The 20304-nt window shown below is 39.2% G+C and overlaps 1 protein-coding gene and 1 long non-coding RNA gene across 3 annotated transcripts in view; one reads left to right on the forward strand and one right to left on the reverse strand.

Moving 5' to 3' along the window:
• The window catches only part of MED14 (mediator complex subunit 14), a 79681-nt gene extending 75676 nt beyond the window's left edge, over positions 1 to 4005 (reverse strand). For both annotated transcript variants that reach the window (XM_036895347.2, XM_036895346.2), the window contains exon 1: positions 3774 to 4005. In XM_036895347.2, the coding sequence (XP_036751242.1) occupies positions 3774 to 3988 (215 nt within the window). In that variant the 5' untranslated portion in view covers positions 3989 to 4005. The remainder of the gene's footprint in view (positions 1 to 3773) is intronic.
• Positions 4006 to 4322: 317 nt separating this feature from the next.
• Positions 4323 to 16312, forward strand: LOC118917478 (uncharacterized). The gene is made up of 3 exons (XR_008995249.1): positions 4323 to 4462; positions 8009 to 8192; positions 13641 to 16312. It is a non-coding gene; the product is annotated as an uncharacterized LOC118917478 (long non-coding RNA).
• Positions 16313 to 20304: the final 3992 nt, after the last annotated feature.

Genomic DNA, 20304 nt, shown 5'->3' on the forward strand with positions numbered 1-20304 from the left:
TGTGCTTCCCTTCTATTCTGTGAACCTCTATCCCATGGTCCCAGATTCAACAGCCTGAACAACTCTAAAGCCTACCCTACATCTAATCAGTTCTTGAAGAATACACACTGAGATGCTTGGGTCCTCTTCTACCCACATGCCACAGGTGCTGAAAAATTAAAACCACTTCCAGAGATTCAAGGTGCAAGGAGGGAAAATTATTAAAATGAGCTCTGGCTTGTAGATAACTACATTCCTTAGCGTATACAGTGAAATGGAAGCTGAACTTAGGATCTGAGTGGTAAAGGAAACCAGCTGGGAGCTGAAAGGACCAGCCGACCAGAGGTTAAAGCAGAAATTAAGGTCTTATTACAGGACTAGAAGTAAAAGTAACTTCTGGCAAGTTCTTCTACATATGAAAGCTCCAGAGAACACTCCTCAAGAAGTCACAACACTTGTCCTCAAGGCAGGGAGAATGAAAACCATGGATGCTTGTGCATGTGTACAGTAGGGAGAGAAACAAGAGTAGAGCCTCTGGGGGCAGAAAGAACAGGAATTGTTCCAGCTCTTTCCACTTGCCCCAGAGACCCTAAAGGATCAGAGGTGGTGTCATTTCAGGGACAAAGGATAGGTCTTGCTGCCTGCATCTCTTGTCTATTTAAAATTCCTTTATGGATAACAATTCCTCCTATTTAAAATTCCTTTGTATCAAATCCATCTTTGGGGTAAAAGCCCCCAAATGCAAATTGATAGAACATCACAAAAACTACACCAAAGTGTGATAAGACATGTTTATCTTGTCTTACCACATGAAAAGACATGACTGAGATCCTGGCATTTTCTGATTTTAATTAAAACAGGTTTTAAAAAAGGAGTAGAACCTAAGTCTCTACAAGTCAAGGCAGAGTGTAAACTCCAAGATGAGAACATGTATGCTGGGCAGGGGGGGAGTAGTGGATATGCAGAAGGAAAAAAATAACAAAAATCCAGGGCCAAAAAAACAAATCACCCAAAATTGCCAGGTCTGTCCTTTTTTGCTTTCAATCATTTACAGATGAGAATCAAATGCAGCAGAAATAAGATTCTTATGAAGTGTACCTATAACACTGGGTTTACATTAATGCATTAATCCTGACCGTTTCTGCCTGGAACAAGCAAAAATACATGATTTAAGAACTTACAAGTTAAGTTCCTAAACTAACTTTGGTTACCACAAACCGAAAAACATTATTTTATAGACCTATGTATCAAAAGCAACAGTGAATTTTCCCATTAAATTCTCCAAGGTCTATAATAACAACTCTACAAGTTTGTTCACTAATGTATTAACCCAATTAAACACCAACTATGTGCCAGACATTGTTCTTGGCCCTAGGGAAAGTAGCAAACAAATCATAATCCCTGTCCTCATGGAACTTCCACTGGGGAGAAGAAAGACAATAAACCAATATTGTCCGGTAGCAGTAAGTGCTGTAGAAAAAAAAAAAAAGCAGTGAGTAAAGAAGGACAGACTGAAGGGGCAGAGTATTTTTCCTGGGTATTCGTTCTCAAAAAGTCTTTTTGGTAAGTTGTATCTGAACAAAGACCTAAAGGAAATGAGAAAGCAAACCACACAGATTTCCCGGGAAAGAGCAACAGCTCGAAGATGAGAGTGTGTTTGCATATCGGGAAACATTAAGAAGGGTAGTGTGGCTGAAACAGAATAAGCAAGGAGTCTTCGGAAATGAAGTTAAAGTGGTAAGGGAGAGAAGGCACAGATCACAAAGGGCCTTAAAGGTAAGATGACTACCGGTCCTGGTTTCCCCAAGATAGTCCCAGTTTATGCGTGTTGTTCCAACATTATTATTAACAGCACCACCTTTCATGCACAAAAGTGCCCTGATCTGGTCCATACATTTTATGGTCACTCTCCCTATATAGGCGACTATTAAAACTTTACTCTAAATGAGTCCTTTAGGGCCTAGAACAATATCTGGCACATAGTTGGGGGCTCAACAAATTAATTTTTAGAATTATCATTGTAGACCACGGAGAATTTAATGGGAAAAATTCACCCGTGGAGACTTGTGAGCAAAGAAGTTTTAAAAAGGTCATCCTGGCTATTTTATGGAGAAAAAACTATAGAAGGGCAAGAGGGCAAGAGTAGCTAGTAGAGACACCCACTAAGCAAACTATTGCAGTAACACAAGCAAAGGATTAACGCTTGATGAAAATGTTTAAAAGGGGTCAGATTCTCAAGTTGGAGGTGACAAGACTTAATGATGTACTGAGTGTGAGACTGCAAGAAAGAGGAGCCAGGAATTACTCCAAAATTTTTGGCCTAAGCAACAGCAGGAAGAATGGAGATACATATTATTTAGTGAGACAGGAAAAGTTTGGGAGGATGGCGTGGAATCAGCGGTTTGGTTCTGGAGGTGGTACACTGAAATTACACTGAAATGTCCATTAGGTATTTACATGTAAGCATCTGAATAAACAGTCTCGAGTTCAGTGGAGATGCTGTGCTGGAAATATGAGAGTCATCATTATATAAAGGGTGGGGGACAAACTATATATTTATTCTACAGCAATAAAACAGATGTTTCTCTCTTCATAATTAAGTCCTAAAACAATGAAAAGAACACAATTCAAAGAATTTCTACAAATACCTTATGGAAAAGCAAATTATACAAATCACACAACCACTGTTAGCACTTTTCAAAATTTTTCCATAGATATGATAGGACAGCTGACCTTCACATACATGAAATTTCCTTATGGATACTCCGGACTTTTATGAAATCCAACAATAAATGGTGTAGAGAAGTATACTACTACAATAATCCCTAATCATGACAGCTGCTTAAGTTTCTCAATAGACAAGGGTAGGCTGCTTTCTGTTCCATTCAATAAAGAAATATATGGTATATCAAACTGAGTGAGAATGTTTTACGTCATTAAGTGGGACCTATTTTAATTCTTTTAGTCATCTACAAATATTTTAAGTGTCTAGTTACAAATTACTGTGACACTTCACAGCCTAATATCTACATATTTCAATTGAAAACACTAATCTGGAGTCTAGCAATAGATCAAAGATAAAAACTAATCATTCCTACTTTTTCTGAACCTGGGTTAAATGTAAAGCCGTAATTAAACTATAAACACCCCCAAATTTTATACCACCGTTTCTTCATACACTGAAAATCATTAAAGTGTATTCTGATCCTATTCTGAAGGGATTACAACCTAACCGTGTCCCAAGGCATTTTACTGGTAGCATTTTATAAACTCCCTTTATACTCCAAAAGACAACAGGAGACCAGTTACAAAATAATCTTTACTTAGAGAAAACGCGTGAAAACTTCAAACACATTCAAACGTTCCAGAAATACATTGAATCTCCTGAATTTAAACTTTGTCAGAAACAATTATAACCTACATTTAAAATGTATGGTCAAAAAGCTGTGAAACAGATTTCCCGTCTTGGGGATTTTTTTAAGGTATTACTACTAAAACCCTAATCAATGGGGTTCTGTGAGCAACTCGAGCAAAAATCCCAAGGATCGCAATTTCAGTTAAAGTCTAACAACATGCATAATTAACAAATCTCGTTGGCTTCATCTCCAGAAAGACCCCAAATGCAAAGCTTCTCCTCCACCTCCGCTGAGCCCCAGTTCAGAAATCCTAGACCAAGCAGTCCAGCGGAGAGGACAAAACAGCAGCCTCTAGAGGAGAGGGAGGTGCGAATCTCTCTTAGCCGGTTGGGCGGGAAGCGGGGGCTGGGCAGCAGGCATGGGTTTCGCGGCACTTACAGGTCCGTCAATACCATGAGCTCCGAGTAGGCCCGGTGCAGCAGAAATTCGATCAGGGTGCTCAGCCGGTAGCCAGGGCTAGCCGCCGCCGCAACGGCCGCCGCCACCGCGGCTCCAGGAGGAGGCGGCGCCGGGGCTGAAGCGGAGCCACCGCTGCCCCCGCCACCGCCTCCGGGTGGAACCAGCTGGTGATTCTCCAGCTGCACTGGGGCCATGGCGGCACAGAGCCAGGCTTGGTGCGACGGCACAAGATAAGCCCCTTACGTCTCCTGGGCGCTCGGTCAACGGACGATGATGTGGGAGCGCGGCAGAGTGGCAGCTGCCTACCGCCGCGCCGCCTCTTAACAGGAAGCCGAGCGCAGACCGCGGAGGCCCCGCCCCCATGTAAAGATGAGCCAGGCAGCCCTAGGGACAGGGGTGAGGGGCGGGGAAGGGGGTGCGGGGAGGGCGGGGAAGCAGGGCGGCTGCCACTGGGTGGCTGAGTCTCCACTAGCGATCAGTGGCCGTTGGCTAGGCAGCTGCAGCATCCATGTTGACTGCCCAAAGCGGAAGTCGTGAGGCAGAAAGGAGGGAGAACTGCAGGGGCTTCCGACAGAGACCTGTGCCTTTGTCCCAGCTGTATGGTGCTGGGACGCTTGGGGGCGCGTAGGAGTGGAGCGGCCCCGGTGCTGGGGCAGGAAAAACGAAAGGTGGGGGACAGCGCAGCCGGAAGATGGTGTGGGGGCAGACCTGCGACGTCACCACGAATGTCAGTGGTTGCCCTGCCCTTGCCTTTGCCGCCTCTGGGGTTTTAAAGGCTCCAATTTGCCTCGAGGTATCTATCAGAGCTTTTCTGCGGGGCGTAAACGTGGCAGGGGAGGCCTCACTCCCGAGATGTTCGTGAGTTGTGGTTCTGGAATCACGAAGGAATTGTACTGGCTGCGGGATGGTGACTTCTCACATCTTTGCACTTCCCACAGTCTGCCCATGCGCCTTTCGTGGGATAGAAAACGTTCCCGTCATTTTTTTTTTTTGACTGTGGGAAAAGATGCAAGGAAATATGATTGGGGGTAGGAAGGAGGGCCGCTGACAGAGTAACTTCGTTTAATGGAATTGGATATATGCTGATCTCATTATTAATCTCCAAATCCCGGGAGCTCTGCCACAGAAACGGCCTTTAAATCCTCTACTACTGGCTCTCACTAGGTTCTTGTTCCCTGCTCTTGCAGTAGTTGTCCTGCCTTTCAAGAGATTTCAGCTCAGAGTCTATGTCCTTCCGCCACTTTCCCCCCTCAAAATACACGTTTAATATTTTGCTTCCTGCTTTAAAACAGTGATTCTCAACCTCGCCTGCACGTTGGAATCACGGGAAGGGAAGGACTTTAAAACATGTTGTGCCTACGAATGCTCATGCCACTCCCACAGATTCAGCTTTAATTGGTCTGATGTGAAGTCTGGGCTTTGGGACTTTTCAATGCTTCCTAGGTGATTCTAATGTTCAGCTAAGGTAGAAATGCACTATTTAAAAGTGTCAGTTGCCGCGACCCTTTTCAAACATCTCTTTGCAGATTTCTATATGTAACTCTCCGGTGTGAGAGATGTTATTACTATTCCTTAAGGTTAATATACTCTCTCTATCTTGTCCACTTGTGTAATTCTTCGTCATTCTTGAAGGCCATTTACGTCTTCTGAAGGTGTAACCTTTGGAGTGTAATTGCTTGCTCCCTTTTTTGTGGCCCTAAAGCATATTTGCACACAGTGTCGTTATGGTACTTATCAAAAGGCGTTGAGATTACTTATACCCACTGCAGGTGCAGTTGCTGGGGGACAGAGACCGTCATTCATCCCTATGCAAGCTACCTCAGGGAACAAATATTTTTTTATAAGTTAACTACAATAGTACCATTTCTTTTGCAGTTGTTTTTATTTGTTTTATTGAAGTTCTTTCCCCGTTTTGAAAACTATTGACTTAAGTTAAAATATTCTTGTGGTCACACACAAAATATAAGTCGTTCTACAAGATGATCCTTAAGGTCTTTTCCTAACCCTCTGATTCTGATTCTGTGTTATGTTGGTAGGATTTTACTTATTGCATATATTAAGCACAGTTATATACCATACCCTTTGGTATTCATTCTATTTGGTGGTAAGATTCTACCTGCGCAGGGTACAGCCAACTTGCAAATAAAATAAAAAAATTAATGGGTGGATGAGGGTTGTTTTAGAAAAGAGAAAATTTCACCCACATCCATCAGAAAAGGTTTTCTTCCTGTGAGTTTGAATAAACACCTTTGAAAATTGAAAAGTACTAGTTATTTTCAAAGGATATTTTAACAGAAAATAGGGCCAAAATATAGGAATAGGACTGTGAGACTTGCTGATGTAGAGTTTGTTGATGGGGAGGTATTGTAGGAAAGCTCCTGAAAAAGGAGATAGCCTACCTCCCAAACTGGTAGAATAGCCACTAGGCCAATAGAAGAAATGAATGGGAAAGGAGAAAAAAATGTTAGCTTGTTTGGCTGCGTTACTAAAGGAATGACTCACATCCAAACCACTTTTGGAAGTAATGTAATTTACAGTTTTAAAGCATACAGTACAATGTTCGGCACTGTAGTTTGTGTACATAATTCTTTCATTCACATTTTTCAGTTGTTCCTCTATTTGATCATCACCAAATTTTATCACACCTCAGATGGTTTCAGAACTAGGAGCATATTTCCTCAGCTCCTAAAGTGACCTAAACACTTTAGACCTTTCATGAAGTCAATCAGACTTTAATAAAAGGAACAAATTAATTGTAAAATATGAAGGAAAAAAGAACATTTCCTTTTAAACTCTTTTGATGGAAAAACGAAATTGTGATCCATACAGCTTCATTTTGAAAACATACAGCTGCCCCCTAAACACAACAAAAGAGTGGGAAAGGAATTGAAAAGTAATTTTCTTTTTTATAAGATATTGCAGTCAGTTCCTCCAAAGCAGAGCAAAAGCAGTAACTGCATTCATTCAACAGATGCTCCATTCATAGTGAAGTTGAAGGAACTCACAATACTGTGAGTATGGTCTTACCAACCTAGAAAAAAATGAGAACACTTTAAAAAAAATTTCTTACTGTAGCCTCTAAAGCCATTAACAGAGTGGCCCTTGCCTACTTCTCCACCTCCATCTCCTACCACTCTTTACTTCACTCACTACACTGCAACCCGGCTGGGTCTAGTATGTGCCATTCTCTAAGTTGTTAGGGCTTGTCCACTGTTCTAGATACTGGAAACACTTGTTTCCTGGCTCCCAAGTGGCTGGCTTCTCGTTCTTCCAGTATGGCTCAAATGAGAAAATCCTCAGTGAGCCCCACCCCCCTGACTACCTGACTATGATATTAAGTATGTACAGGGACGTTCACTGCAGCATTGTTTGCAGAGGAAAAATATAAAAGATCATAACTGTCTCTCAGTAGGGGAATGGATAGGTAAATTACTATATTTCTACATAACTTCAAATGAATGAATTAGACCTACATGTACCAACATGGATACGTCTCAAAAAGTAATCTTTAATGATCATTTCTGTCCATTTTTAAAACACAAAAAAACCATTTTATTTAATATATTGTAGTCAAAGTAAAAAATGTAAGTGAGGATAATAGACACCACCTTCCGGAGAGTAGTTACTTCTAGGGAGAGGAAAAGGATGAGGTGATGCTTTATTGGTTGTTAGCTGTTAGTTACATCTAGTGGTTTCTTGAAGGAAATGCAACAATATTAATTTTCTTGAAGGAAATGCAATAATATTAATATCTCACATCTGGGGAGAGGGATACAATTGTTCATGTATTCTGTACCTTTCAATATTTTAAAAAATATTCCATGATTTTTTTTAAGTTTTAACTTAAAATGTTTCTATTAGTATAATTTACACAAGGGACCATAAGAAACCCCAAAATCTCAGTGACTTACCACAGTAAGAGTTTATTTGTGGTGCTCACAAAGTTCAGTCATGATGTAACTGATGGAAATGCTCTCCTCTAAGTAGTAACCCAGAGATTCAGGCTCCTTCTGTATTGGGAAGCCGTCAGTTTAACCAGATTTATTTTATGTCCACCCACATTCCAGTAGTCACATGGCCCATTTTCAATGCTAGGGAGCTAGGAAATACAGTTTTCCTAAGGTGTCTAGGAAGAAAATGAAATGGTTTGTTGAACAAATAGCATTGTTGTTTACCACAATATTACAATAGTCATCTCTCTTTTCTTCCCTTAGAGCACAGCTGCTGAAATCAGACCACTACATTAAAATCCTAGCTCGACCACTTACAATCTGAATGCTCTTCAGCAAGTTACTTCACTTCTCAGGACCTCAGTTTCCTCATCTGTAACAATAGTATTTACCTCAGAGGATGATTATGAAGAATAAATGAGTTAATGTTTGCAAAGAGCTTAAAACAGTAAGTGATCTATAAATATTAGCTATTATCATCATCATCACTTAGAAGTAATAATTTTTGTATTTGTTTTTTCACCTAATAACATATGAACTTTTTGTCTTCCCCTGCCCTCATGTGGTTCTGACATTCCCAGCACCCAGCATAGTGCCTAGCTATCTGGCTTTAAAAATGAATGGGATCAGTATGTTCCTTCATCTATACAATGTAGTTCTATTTATATTGTGTTTGTTTAGGATTAAGATTGACTTACATATATTTACAAGTGAAATGAAGTGTTTAGGATTTCTTTTAAAATACTTCAGAAAAATAGTTGGGGGAGATAATTGAAATACGACTGATACAATGTTGCCGTTTGTTAAAGTTGATGTTGGATACATGGGAGTTCCTTCCATGGATACATTGTACTCTGTTCTTTTTTTACGTTTGACTGAGTGTCAGCCAATTTCTCATGGGTTTGCTTGCTAATAAACTTGTACTAACTTCTGGCATAACTTCACTAAGGACAATTTGAAATTGTAATGGCCACTTTGGACAAGTTTGACATGAATAAGATTGTTCACTGAGGTGCTTTTGAACAAAGAGGAATAAACCTTATGAGGAAACTGGCTTGTCTAAAGGGAGACTTTTTCTCCCTATATATCAAGCATTAATAAGTACTGGCTTTTTAATGGCATGACTTGATAAAATTATCAAGGCCCCAAGTTATTGTTTAAAACATTTCTGATGACTGTTGTAAGTGTGTGTGTATGACTGTATGTTGGAAGTGTGTGTTTTGCTTTTACAGTGATAATTTCATTCTAAAACTGGCTCCTTCTCTTCTTTTACATTTTTTTTCTTTTTCTCTTTTCCTCACTTGGGAAACTTTAAGGATAACTGATCAGAAAAATCATTCTCTCATGGTGTGCATAATCTAGAAATATTTAATACAGATCAATAGTTATGTCTATGAGAAAGAAAGAAAAAATGTAATAAACTGTGTTTTACTTTCAAAGACATATAACATGTACATTTAAATAATTCCAAACTAAAAGCAAAGTTTAGGGAGAAAGCGGTGCTCCTCAGGAAAATGTGAATTACAACTTTGGTTTTTATTTGTTATTTATGAAGAATACCAAAATTTTGATTACTTCCTCTGAATGTTATCAAAAGCTTGTTGATTTAGGTACTAGTGAAAGATAGGTATAATGTTATAGCAGCATATTCACTAAGCCAAGAGTCCAAAATAAGATTGCCAAATATTATGAAGTTGTCATTTCTTCAGTAATATAATTTATATGTTTTATTAACTTTTCAGTTTCATCGTTTTGCTAACCCAACCAAAAATGTATTTCTTGTAGTGGAGCTTAGATTATATTGAACCCAAACTCTTTGATGAGGCCCACCAAGATATAAAAATACATGTGGGTGAGTCTATATCTTGAAATCAGGTATTGGGTTAAATATTTATCATCCCTTGGAATCACTGTAGAACAATTTTTTCACTGCAGGAAAGTTAGACTACATTGCTTTATATTTGGCAGCAGAGTAACAGTTCTGTCATGCTACATTTTCATATCAGTCAGTTATTTCCTCTTTCTGGATGTTACACTTGATTATTCTGATATTGTAGGTCATTATTTAATGTCAAAGCATTTTCTCTTTGACAACAGAACACTTTTCCAGATAGAACAAATACTAAATGGATTTAAGAGACCATGTGAAAACCTATATTGATGAGTAGTGGTACTGAACACTGAACCCATCTGTCTCTTGTATGTAGTTGTCGCAGCCCATTACAGACTTTCTCAGTTCTAAACTGACCTCAGGCAAATAGTAGATTAGGTTTCAAAATCATTAGGACTGTGGGTATTGACTTGAGAAAAATAGAATAAATGAAACCCTGTCTGAGTTCCATGTAATGTTTTAAAATTCTCAAAGCTAGAATATTTCCTATTGTATCAGCTAGGAATGATTTTGGTTGCAGGAACAGACAGTGTGGCTAATAATGGACAGGAATTCATTTTTCTCACATAATAAAGTCTCTGCTGGGGAACAGGTTCAGTGTCTCAGCTCTATCTGCATCCTCTGCTCTGTACTTCATGGTCACAAGATGGTTGCTGTAATTCCAGACATGACATGAAGTAGAGAAAAAGAAATAGTCCCAGAATATTTATCATTTTCATTGTAAAGCAAAACTCTTCCAGAAGCCCTCCATCATATTTCTGCTTACAGTTAGTCAGACTATAAAGCATGGCCATTCCTGGCTGCTAGGAAGACTGGAAAACCAAGGCTTTTTGTAGCTTTTAGAATGGAGGCAAGGCAAGGGTAAAAGCAGATGGGTACAGACACTGGGTTAGCCTAGCACCACATGTGAAACACATGTAACTTTTATGCTGTTCAGTGCTAGTCAGTGGGACCCAGGCTAGCAAATTAAGGAGGAAATCAAAAAAGTTTTGTCTGCCAGGAGTTTATAATCTTGTTTCATTTATTTTGCCAAAATACAAATCAAAACTACTGTTCAAGCTTTATTTACTAATATTCTCTTTAATGTACTGTATGATCTGGCTAATTTAATTTCCTGCCACCATGCATTTGCTCATGATAACTAGCTCAGCCTGAAAAGACCTCTTCCCATTTCTACATATTAAACATTTTACTTGTTCTTCACAACTTCCCATGAAGTGTTCCCTAATCTCCCCAAATGGAAATTATCTCTGAGCTCCCAAGGCACATTATTATCAGCTAAAATAACAATAGGTTGGGTGCTTTACATAGCTATCTCAATCTTCACAACCATCCAATGAGGTAGGTACTATTGTTATTCCCATTCTGTGATTGTTGAAACCAAAGTTTAGAAAGATTAATTAATTTGGTCAGCAGCACCTAGTTTGTAAGTGCTGGAGCGATGCTTAAGCCCCATCTTTATGATGCCAAAATCCATTCTCTAACGCTATGCCGTACTGCTTTCTCTCTATATCCACTGGCTGCAAGAGGGTAAATCAAATAGGAACAGCATCTGATTGACGTCTAACTAGCCTCCCCTCCTTTACTCACCCTCTGCCTTGAAATTCAGAGGTGCTCAAAAAGTTATTAAATAAATAAGTAAAACTGAAGGTTCTGTCAATATGGCAGCAAAATAGTACATAAGAAGATAAGAAATCAGACTATTTGAGTTTAAATCCTTACTTAATTTGAGCAAGTTATTTATCTACCCTATAACACAATTTTCTCATCCATAAAATAGGAATAATGACCCCTTCTCTGTCTTATAGAGTTATTTTATTAGGTTTAAGTGAAATAATACATATGAAGTACTTAAAACAGTGTTGGCATGAAGTAACTGCCCAATAAATGTTAGCTATTATTTATTTTCCTGATAGCCTTTTTAAAATTGAAATTAAAGATGCTATGAGAGACCATTTTCAGATGGGCCTACCTAACAGGCCATGATGTAAATATAATGCTACAAACAATTCACTGAGTAATTCTGTTTGTTTCAAATGTTCCTGTTACATTGTTTAAGTTTACTTTTCTTAAACATGTAACATTAGTAAATATGTATATCTTTGTTTCTAACTCCGCACTAATACCCAAACAAACAAGAACCTTAACATGAATTGTTTCCTTTTCTACCTCTGCCCTCACATATTGAGATCACCTGGCAATTGAGTTGGACTGTTGATTGTTTTTTCAGGATGCAGCGTATTTACTTAGTTTTCTTTTTTCTTCCTTCTTGACTCATATTTATTTTGCCTTAGTACATCTTCAAATAATTCTTTAAAAAATAGTTTGCATACCTAGGCACTGAGAAATTTTTCAGTTGTCGGTGTCTAGGAAAAACAATTTAGAAGTGCTAAGTAAAAATATTTCTTTTGGCCCTCAGGTTGAATGGAAGTGAGGCTTGGTATAAAATTCTAGGATCAGAACAGTTTTCCCTCAGAACTTTTAAGATAGTGTCTCATAGCATCCATTGTTGCCAGTTTTATTTTTATTTCTTTATAAGTAATCAGGTTTTTTTTCCTCTGAATGCCTGTAGGATGTTCTTTAAATTATAAGATGTGAATTTTCACCATAATATATCTAGGTGCGGAGGATTTTGTAAAAAAAAAAAAAACAAACCCATTTGTGCACTAGGTGGGACCTAGTAGCCTGAAGACTGGTATCTTGAGCTCTAATGATATTTTGTTTACTCTTTTTTCCCCCCTTCCACTCTCTCTGTTTTACCCATGAATGATCACTATTATGTGATTATTTAAACTTCTGGTTCTATCCTCCATGTCTCTTGATATGTCTCTTATACTTTTCATTGTTTTGTCCCTATGTACTGTATTGTAGAAAAATCTCCTGGCTCAATTGTCATCTGTGTTTACAGCTAAAATTAAGCCAGTATACACTGTTAGGGCATACTGTTCTAATGGGTTAGATGCATAGTCCAATTGTTTGATACCTGAGTCATATTAGTCAGTAAATATTTTTAATATAATTCCTAGGTGTGTTTGTTATTCTTTTTAGCCCATCATTTGAGTTTTTATTTCAATGATCAGATATTTCATTTCTCAAAGGTGTAGTTATATCTTTTCCCTTATTCACTTTCCTCTGGAATCTCTCTGGGGATATTATACTTAATTTTAAAATCTTCCTTAGTTTTGCTATGTTAACTGTTTCTTCCATTTGGGGAGTTTGCTAATTTTCTGTCATGGTTGTTCTTGGTTATTTCCTTGAAATACTCTTTTATTCTGTCTATGAATTTTTATCCATGAATGAATTTGGCATTGTTAGTAATGAGAGGTTCTAGATAGGTTTCAGTTATCTGAATTAATCTGTAGTGTAATACTTTTAGTACCATAACATATAAGTATTCTTGCATGGACATTGTTATGGTTGTATGATTACATGCCACATAGAATTGGGTCCTGCTTTATGAACAGGCAATCCTGTAGAGAAGCTTTGATGGGAGGCAGTCTACCTAAAAAGTTAAAACCCCAGGGATATGCCCCTTCTGGGTTTGAAGCCCAAATTTATACTACTTACATGGTTCAGTAATCCCAAGCTATAAAATCAACTTAAAAAATTTGTCCTGGTCCAGTAAAACGTCGTCGAGAACCTGATGTGCCAGTTATCAGTTTGTGGCTTCTCAGCTCTAAATGCACCCTTCTTTGCCCTGCTTTGTGTGTGATACTGGACCTTGTAAACATTTCTCCGTGGCTGGATAGTGTAATGTTAGGCTTTGTCATGTGAGGGTGCTGGAGGAACAGTGCAGAGAATATAGCAGAGGCAGTGGCTTCTCTCCCTGGTCTGGGGTGTCTTCTTTTCCTGAACCTATCTTGCAACTGCCAGTGGTGTGCAGGAGACCAAGTGGTGCCCACCATTCAGCAGTTTTCACCAGATTCCCAGCAGGAGGCATCCTTGCTAACCCTGTACAGAAGACCTAGGGGCACACATCCCACAGTGAGTTTCTCTGTTTGCCAGGCCCAGCTCACCAGCACTCTGGCCAGCAGCTTCCTGTTCACCAGCCTGGACCTGCCAGCTGTGGAGCAGCTCCGATCTGTTGCACCTCAGAGGACTTTTCCATCATTCAGTGGGCTGCACCCTCTCTGACAGTGTCTGAGTCTCAGCCTGTGGGTGGACAAGGGGTAGTGCTTTTTCACGTTTTTTTGTTCTTGGATTTTTTCTCTCAACTCTGGAAGTAGTACCTGCTCCCTGCAATGCTGTTCCTGTGTTCTTCAGAGTTCTCCTTTATCCTTTTAATAATCACCTTTAACTGGTTAAAGTTCTTTGTACTAATTATGTTCAGATTTCTCTCTTCTGATGGTACCCTAATTGATATGCCTGATAAAAGTAAGGGTGAAGATCCCAGGTTGCATTGGCTATACAAAGAAAAATAAATGCCCCACCACACTGAACTTACAATAAAAAATTATTAAGCCTCACGAGGAAACAACCCACCATAAACAGAAATCAACAAACATAATAAATGAAAGGAGTAGAGCCCCCCAACCAGAGAGAATAGAATAAAATTGGAAAGAGAAGATAAAATCATTCTCTTAGATTTTAGATAATTAGAAACCCAAAAGAAAAATCAAAACACTAAGGAAAGGACAAGACACTATGAAAAAAGAAGAGATAGATTAGGGAAAATAACCATAGAAGTAAAAAGATAAAAAATACAGGCACTGAAAAGCAATTTAGTGGGTGAGTTGAAAACCAAACCAGACACAGATAAAAAGAGACTAAATGAACCATAAAACAGATTTGAGTAAATGTCCCAAAATTCTCTTGGACACAAAGATTGAAAGTATTTTTCAAAGTTTAAAAGGCCTGGAAGATAAAAATGTTTAAGACTTACAGCAGTGTTTATGCTATGGTACCTTCTGCATAAGAAAGAAGAAAGTAAGGCTATATGTTCATATTTTATTATATTTCCATAAAAAACTGAAAGGGTACACACACAAAAAATGATGAAAAGTAGTACATCTGTGTGAATGTGGTTGTGGTGGGGAGAAACAGTAGATGTGGCCAGGCTGGGAGTGAGACTATATTTTATATTGGTTAATTTACCAACCATGTGTGTTAGTCTAGGTCCTCTGAGAAGCAGAAGCCAAGATGGGATTGGACATGTAAGAGACTGATGGGGGCAATACCTATGAGTGTAAAGGGGGAGGGAGCCCCAGAAGGTGGAAGAGTCTTTAGATCACAATGCAGATCTGACCCCCTGGCAAAGAAGCAGGGTTGCACAGGCAGATTCTAAGACTGCAGGGGAGTTCTAAGAAAGGTTCAGCCAGGCAGACGAGGAATCCTTAAGTGAAAGTAGCCTGTCAGAGGATTCACATGTCTTGCTGGAATGGGCCTGCCTGAGTATCCTTGCCGTGCTTAGTCACCGACTGAGAGCGGCCTGTGTGAAGTGTGGGCGGGCTTGTGTGGCCTGTATGCTAACACAGTGATAGATTCAGAGTACAGCAGCTGAGGCCATCTGTCAATTACACTCCTTGTAGCAAGAGATCTGAGTGGTATATTTTCATAGCTGCCACACCATGTGATTAAATTTTGTATTCAAAGAAGGGCAAAATTAAGACATTTTCAAACAAAGACTGAAGAAGCTTATCACTCACAGACTGTCACCCTAAGAACCACTAGAGGATTCACTCTGGAAAGAAATATTTTGAATCCTGAAGGACAGTGTAGGTAGGATACAGGAAGAAATGGTGAGCCAATAAATTGGTGAACATGTCGGAAACAAATTGGTAAATATGCAGATAAATATAAATAGACATTGACTACTAAAAAAACAACAAAGATGACAATAATGATTAATTTTGGTATATCAAAAACAAGGTGGGATTAAAATACTGGCAATGACATGTGAAATTGGAAAGGTAAATTGGAGGTAGAGTATTTTAAAGTCAGGATGTAATCAAGTGAAGATGAGGTCATACTGGATTAGAGTGGACCCTAAATCCAGTGACTGGATTGATGAGTAAGAGAAAGGAAGGAGAGACTTAGATAGAGAGACACACAGAGGGGAGAAGGCCATGGGACCATGAAGGCAGAGATTGGAGTGGTGCACCTGTACACCTGTAGATCATAGTGCAGATCTGATCCCTGGCAAACAAGCAGGGTTTTGAATCAAGAATTGCTGGGAACCTCCATAAGCTAGGAAGAGTCAAGGAAGGATTCTTCTCTATAGTCTTCAGAGAAAGTAGAGCCCTGCTGACACCTTGATCTTGGAAGTCTAACCTTCAAAACTGAGAGAATAAATTTCTGTTGTTTAAGCTAACAAGAGCGTGGTGTTAATTTGTTATGGCAGCACTAGGTAACTAATACGCTGCCACATTATTTTTCAGAGTGGCTGCACCATTTTACATGCCCCCTACCAGTATATGAGAGATCTAGTTTCTCTCTATAGGAGATGTGATATCATTTGCTATCATTATTTATATTTTGTTTTAGCTGTTCTGATAAGTTTGTAGTGATATCTCATTGTGGTTTAAATTTGTATTTCCCTAATGAATAATGATATTGAACATCTTTTCATGTACTTATTGGCCACCCATATCTTTCCATGGTGAAATGTTTGTTCATGACTTTTGCCCATTTTATGATTGGATTTTTTCTGTTAAGTTTTGAGAGTTCTTTACTGGATATCCACATGCACATCATGCTAAAAAACTAACTCAAAATGAATTAGAGACCTAATGTGAAAGCTAACACTATAAAACCTGTAATAGAAAACAGGAGAAAGTCTTAAGTTCCGGTTAGGAAAAGATTTATTAGAAATGAACCTACAAAGAAAGCTTTTGCTGGAAATGTGATTTGCAAATATTTCTGACCACACTATGGCTTGTCTTTTCATCCTCTTAATATAGAGTATTTCATAGCACAAAAGTTTTGAATTCTGATGAAGTCCAGTTTATTTTTTTTCTTTTATGAATCATGCTTTCGTGTTGTTTCTAAGAACTCTTCACATAGCCCTGAGTCCTGAAGATGTTCTCCCATGTTTTCTTCTAAAAGTTTCATAGATTTACATTTAAGTCCATTATCCATTTTGGATTCATTTTTGTATATGGTGTGGTGTTTAGGTCAAGTCTCACTTTTTTCTTACCTTTTTTCTGTGGATTCCCAGTTGTTTCAGCACAATTTTTTGACAAGACAGTCCTACCTTCATTGAATTGCTTTTGTACCTTTGTCAAAAATCAATTGGCCATTTCAACAAATGACACTTGGAAAACTGGATATCCACATGCAAAAGAATGAATTTAGACTGATACCTCAAACCATGTACAAAAATTAACTCAAAATGTATCAAAGATCTAAATGTAAGTGCTCTCTGTTTTTCAGATTGTGTAATTTCCATTTATTTGTCTTAGAGTTTACTGATTAGTTCTTCTGTCCTATCCAATCTGCTATTGAATCTGTCCAGTGAGTTTTTTATTTCAGTAATCATCTTCCAGTTCTATAATTTCTTCTTCTTTTTTAATATCTTCCATTTTTTTGCTGAGAATTTTTTTTCATTTGTTTCAAGGGTGTCATTGCTCATTGAAATGCTTTTACGATTGATGCTTTAAAAATCCTTGTCAGATAATTCCAACATCTGAGTCATCTCAATGTTGGCATCTGTTGTGATTGTCCTAGATTTTTGGTATAGTGAGTCATCTTTGATTGTATCTGGATATTTTTTATGGAGGCTCTGGATCCTACTTAATCACTTAATCATTCTTAGCAGTAGTACTGTTTAGGTGTAGGGAACAAGTCCAGCTTTTTGTCCATTTATAAAATTGTTTTATTTTCTTACTAATAATTCTTTGTATATTCTGGATACATAAGTCCTTTATCTGGATATGTGATTTGCAAATATTTTCTCCCAGTCTATGGCTTCTCTTTTCATTTTCTTAGTGGTGTTTACTGGTGTTTCTTAGTGATGTTTTGAATATAGAAGTTCAGAAGTTTTGAATTTTGATGACACTGTATTTATTAACTTATTCTTTTATGAATCATGCTTTTGGGTTCATTTCTAATAAATCTTTTCCTAACCGGAACTTAAGACTTTCTCCTCTTTTCTATTACAGGTTTTATAGTGTTAGCTTTCACATTTAGGTCTCTAATTCATTTTGAATTAGTTTTTTAGTATGATGTGCATGTGGATATCCAATATTCCCAGCACCATTTGTTGAAAAGACAATCATTTCCCCCACTGAATGCCGTGACACCTTTGTCAAAAATCAATTAGGGGATTGGAGCCAAGATGGCGGCATGAGTAGAGCAGTGGAAATCTCCTCCCAAAACCACATATATCTATGAAAATATAACAAAGACAACTCTTCCTAGACTAAAGACCAGAGGACACAGGACAACATCCAGACCACATCCACACCTGCGAGAACCCAGTGCCTCGTAAAGGGGGTAAGATACAAGCCCTGGCCCCGTGGGACCCGAGCGCCCCTCCCCCCAGCTCCCAGCGGGAGAAGAGTAGGCAGAGCCGGAGGGAGACGGAGCCCAGGACTGCCGAACACCCAGCCCCAGCCATCCGGGCCAGAGCGCAGACACAGTGCATGTGCGGGGGGCCCTGGATACTAGGGAAACAGGGCAGCAAGAACAGTGAGCGGGTACCGGAGGCCTGGCACCGGAGGACATAAGAGAAGCGAGCAGCCACTTTTTTTTTTCTCTGTTTTGTTTTGGCGAGCGCTTTTTGGAAGTCTTAAAGGGATAGGGACCCCAATACTAGGGAAACAGGGCAGCAAGACCAGTGAGCACATGCCTGAGGCTGGCACTGGAGAATAAAGAAAAACGAGTGGCCATTTTTTATTTTTATTTTTATTTTTTTATTTTTTTAATTAAAAAAAATTTTTTTTTCTGGTCGTTGTATTGTTTTCGCGGGTGCTTTTTGGAAGTCTTAAAGGGGCAGGGCGGGACACTTAATCCAGAGGTAGAGAATCCGGGGATCTCTGGGCAAGCTAATCCCCTGGGCTGCAGGGAGCTCGGAGGCCCCTTACGGAGATAAATAGCCTCCAGGCCACTCCCCCTCCAATGTGACTCCACCATTTTGGAGCAGCAGCACGAGCCAGGCCATGGCCACAGCAACAGCGAAGATAAACTCCATAGTAGCCGGCAGGAAGCAGAAGCCCTGTCTGCGCGCAGCTACCCAGCACAAGCCACTAGAGGTCACTGTTCTCCCAGGAGAGGAGGGCCACAAACCAACAAGAAGGGAAGTGCTTCCAGCCGTCACTCGTCCCAGCTCTGCAAACTATTCCTATCACCATGAAAAGGCAAAACTACAAGCAGACAAAGATCACAGAGACAACACCAGAGAAGGACACAGACCTAACCAGTCTTCCTGACAAAGAATTCAAAATAAGAATCATAAACATGCTGACAGAGATGCAGAGAAATACACAAGAGATATGGGATGAAGTCCGGAAGGAGATCACAGATGCCAGAAAGGAGATTACAGAAATGAAACAAACTCTGGAAGGGTTTATAAGCAGAATGGATAGGATGCAAGAGGCCATTGATGGAATTGAAACCAGAGAACAGGAACGCATAGAAGCTGACATAGAGAGAGACAAAAGGATCTACAGGAAAGAAAAAATGTTAAGAGAACTGTGTGACCAATCCAAAAGGAACAATATCCGTATTATAGGGGTACCAGAAAAGAAGAGAAAGGAAAAGGGATGGAAAGTATCTTGGAAGAAATAATTGCTGAAAACTTCCCCAATCTGGGGTAGGAAATAACCGAACAGACCACAGAAATACACAGAACTCCCAACAGAAAGGATCCAAGGAGGACAACACCAAGACACATAATAATTAAAATGGCAAAGATCAAGGACAAGGAAAGAGTTTTAAAGGCAGCTAGAGAGGAAAAGGTCACCTATAAAGGAAAACCCATCAGGCTAACATCAGACTTCTCGACAGAAACCCTATCATGCCAGAAAAGAATGTCATGATATATTAAATGCAATGAAACAGAAGGGCCTTGAATCAAGGATACTGTATCCAGCACGACTATCATTCAAATATGATGGTGGGATTAAACAATTCCCAGACAAACAAAAGCTGAGGGAATTTGCTTCCCACAAACCACCTCTACAGGACATCTTACAGGGACTGCTCTAGATGGGAGCACTCCTAGAAAGAGCACAGCACAAAACACCCAACATATAAAGAATCGAGGAGGAGGAACAAGAGGGAGAGAAGAAAGAATCTCCAGACAGTGTATATAACAGCTCAATAAGCAAGCTAAGTTAGGCATTAAGACACTAAAGAGGCTAACCTTGAACCTTTGGTAACCATGAATTTAAAGCCTGCAATGGCAATAAGTACATAACTTTCAATAGTCACCCTAAATGTTAATGGACTGAATGCACCAATCAAAAGACACAGAGTAATAGAATGGATAAAAAAGCAAGACCCATCTATATGCTGCTTACAAGAAACTCGCCTCAAACCCAAAGACATGTACAGACTAAAATTCAAGGGGTGGAAAAACATATTTCAGGCAAACAATAGCGAGAAGAAAGCAGGGGTTGCAGTACTAATATCAGACAAAATAGACTTCAAAACAAAGAAAGTAACAAGAGATAAAGAAGGACACTACATAATGATAAAGGGCTCAGTCCAACAAGAGGATATAACCATT

The sequence above is a fragment of the Manis pentadactyla genome, chromosome X (genome assembly GCF_030020395.1).
Source record: "Manis pentadactyla isolate mManPen7 chromosome X, mManPen7.hap1, whole genome shotgun sequence".
Taxonomy (NCBI): domain Eukaryota; kingdom Metazoa; phylum Chordata; class Mammalia; order Pholidota; family Manidae; genus Manis; species Manis pentadactyla.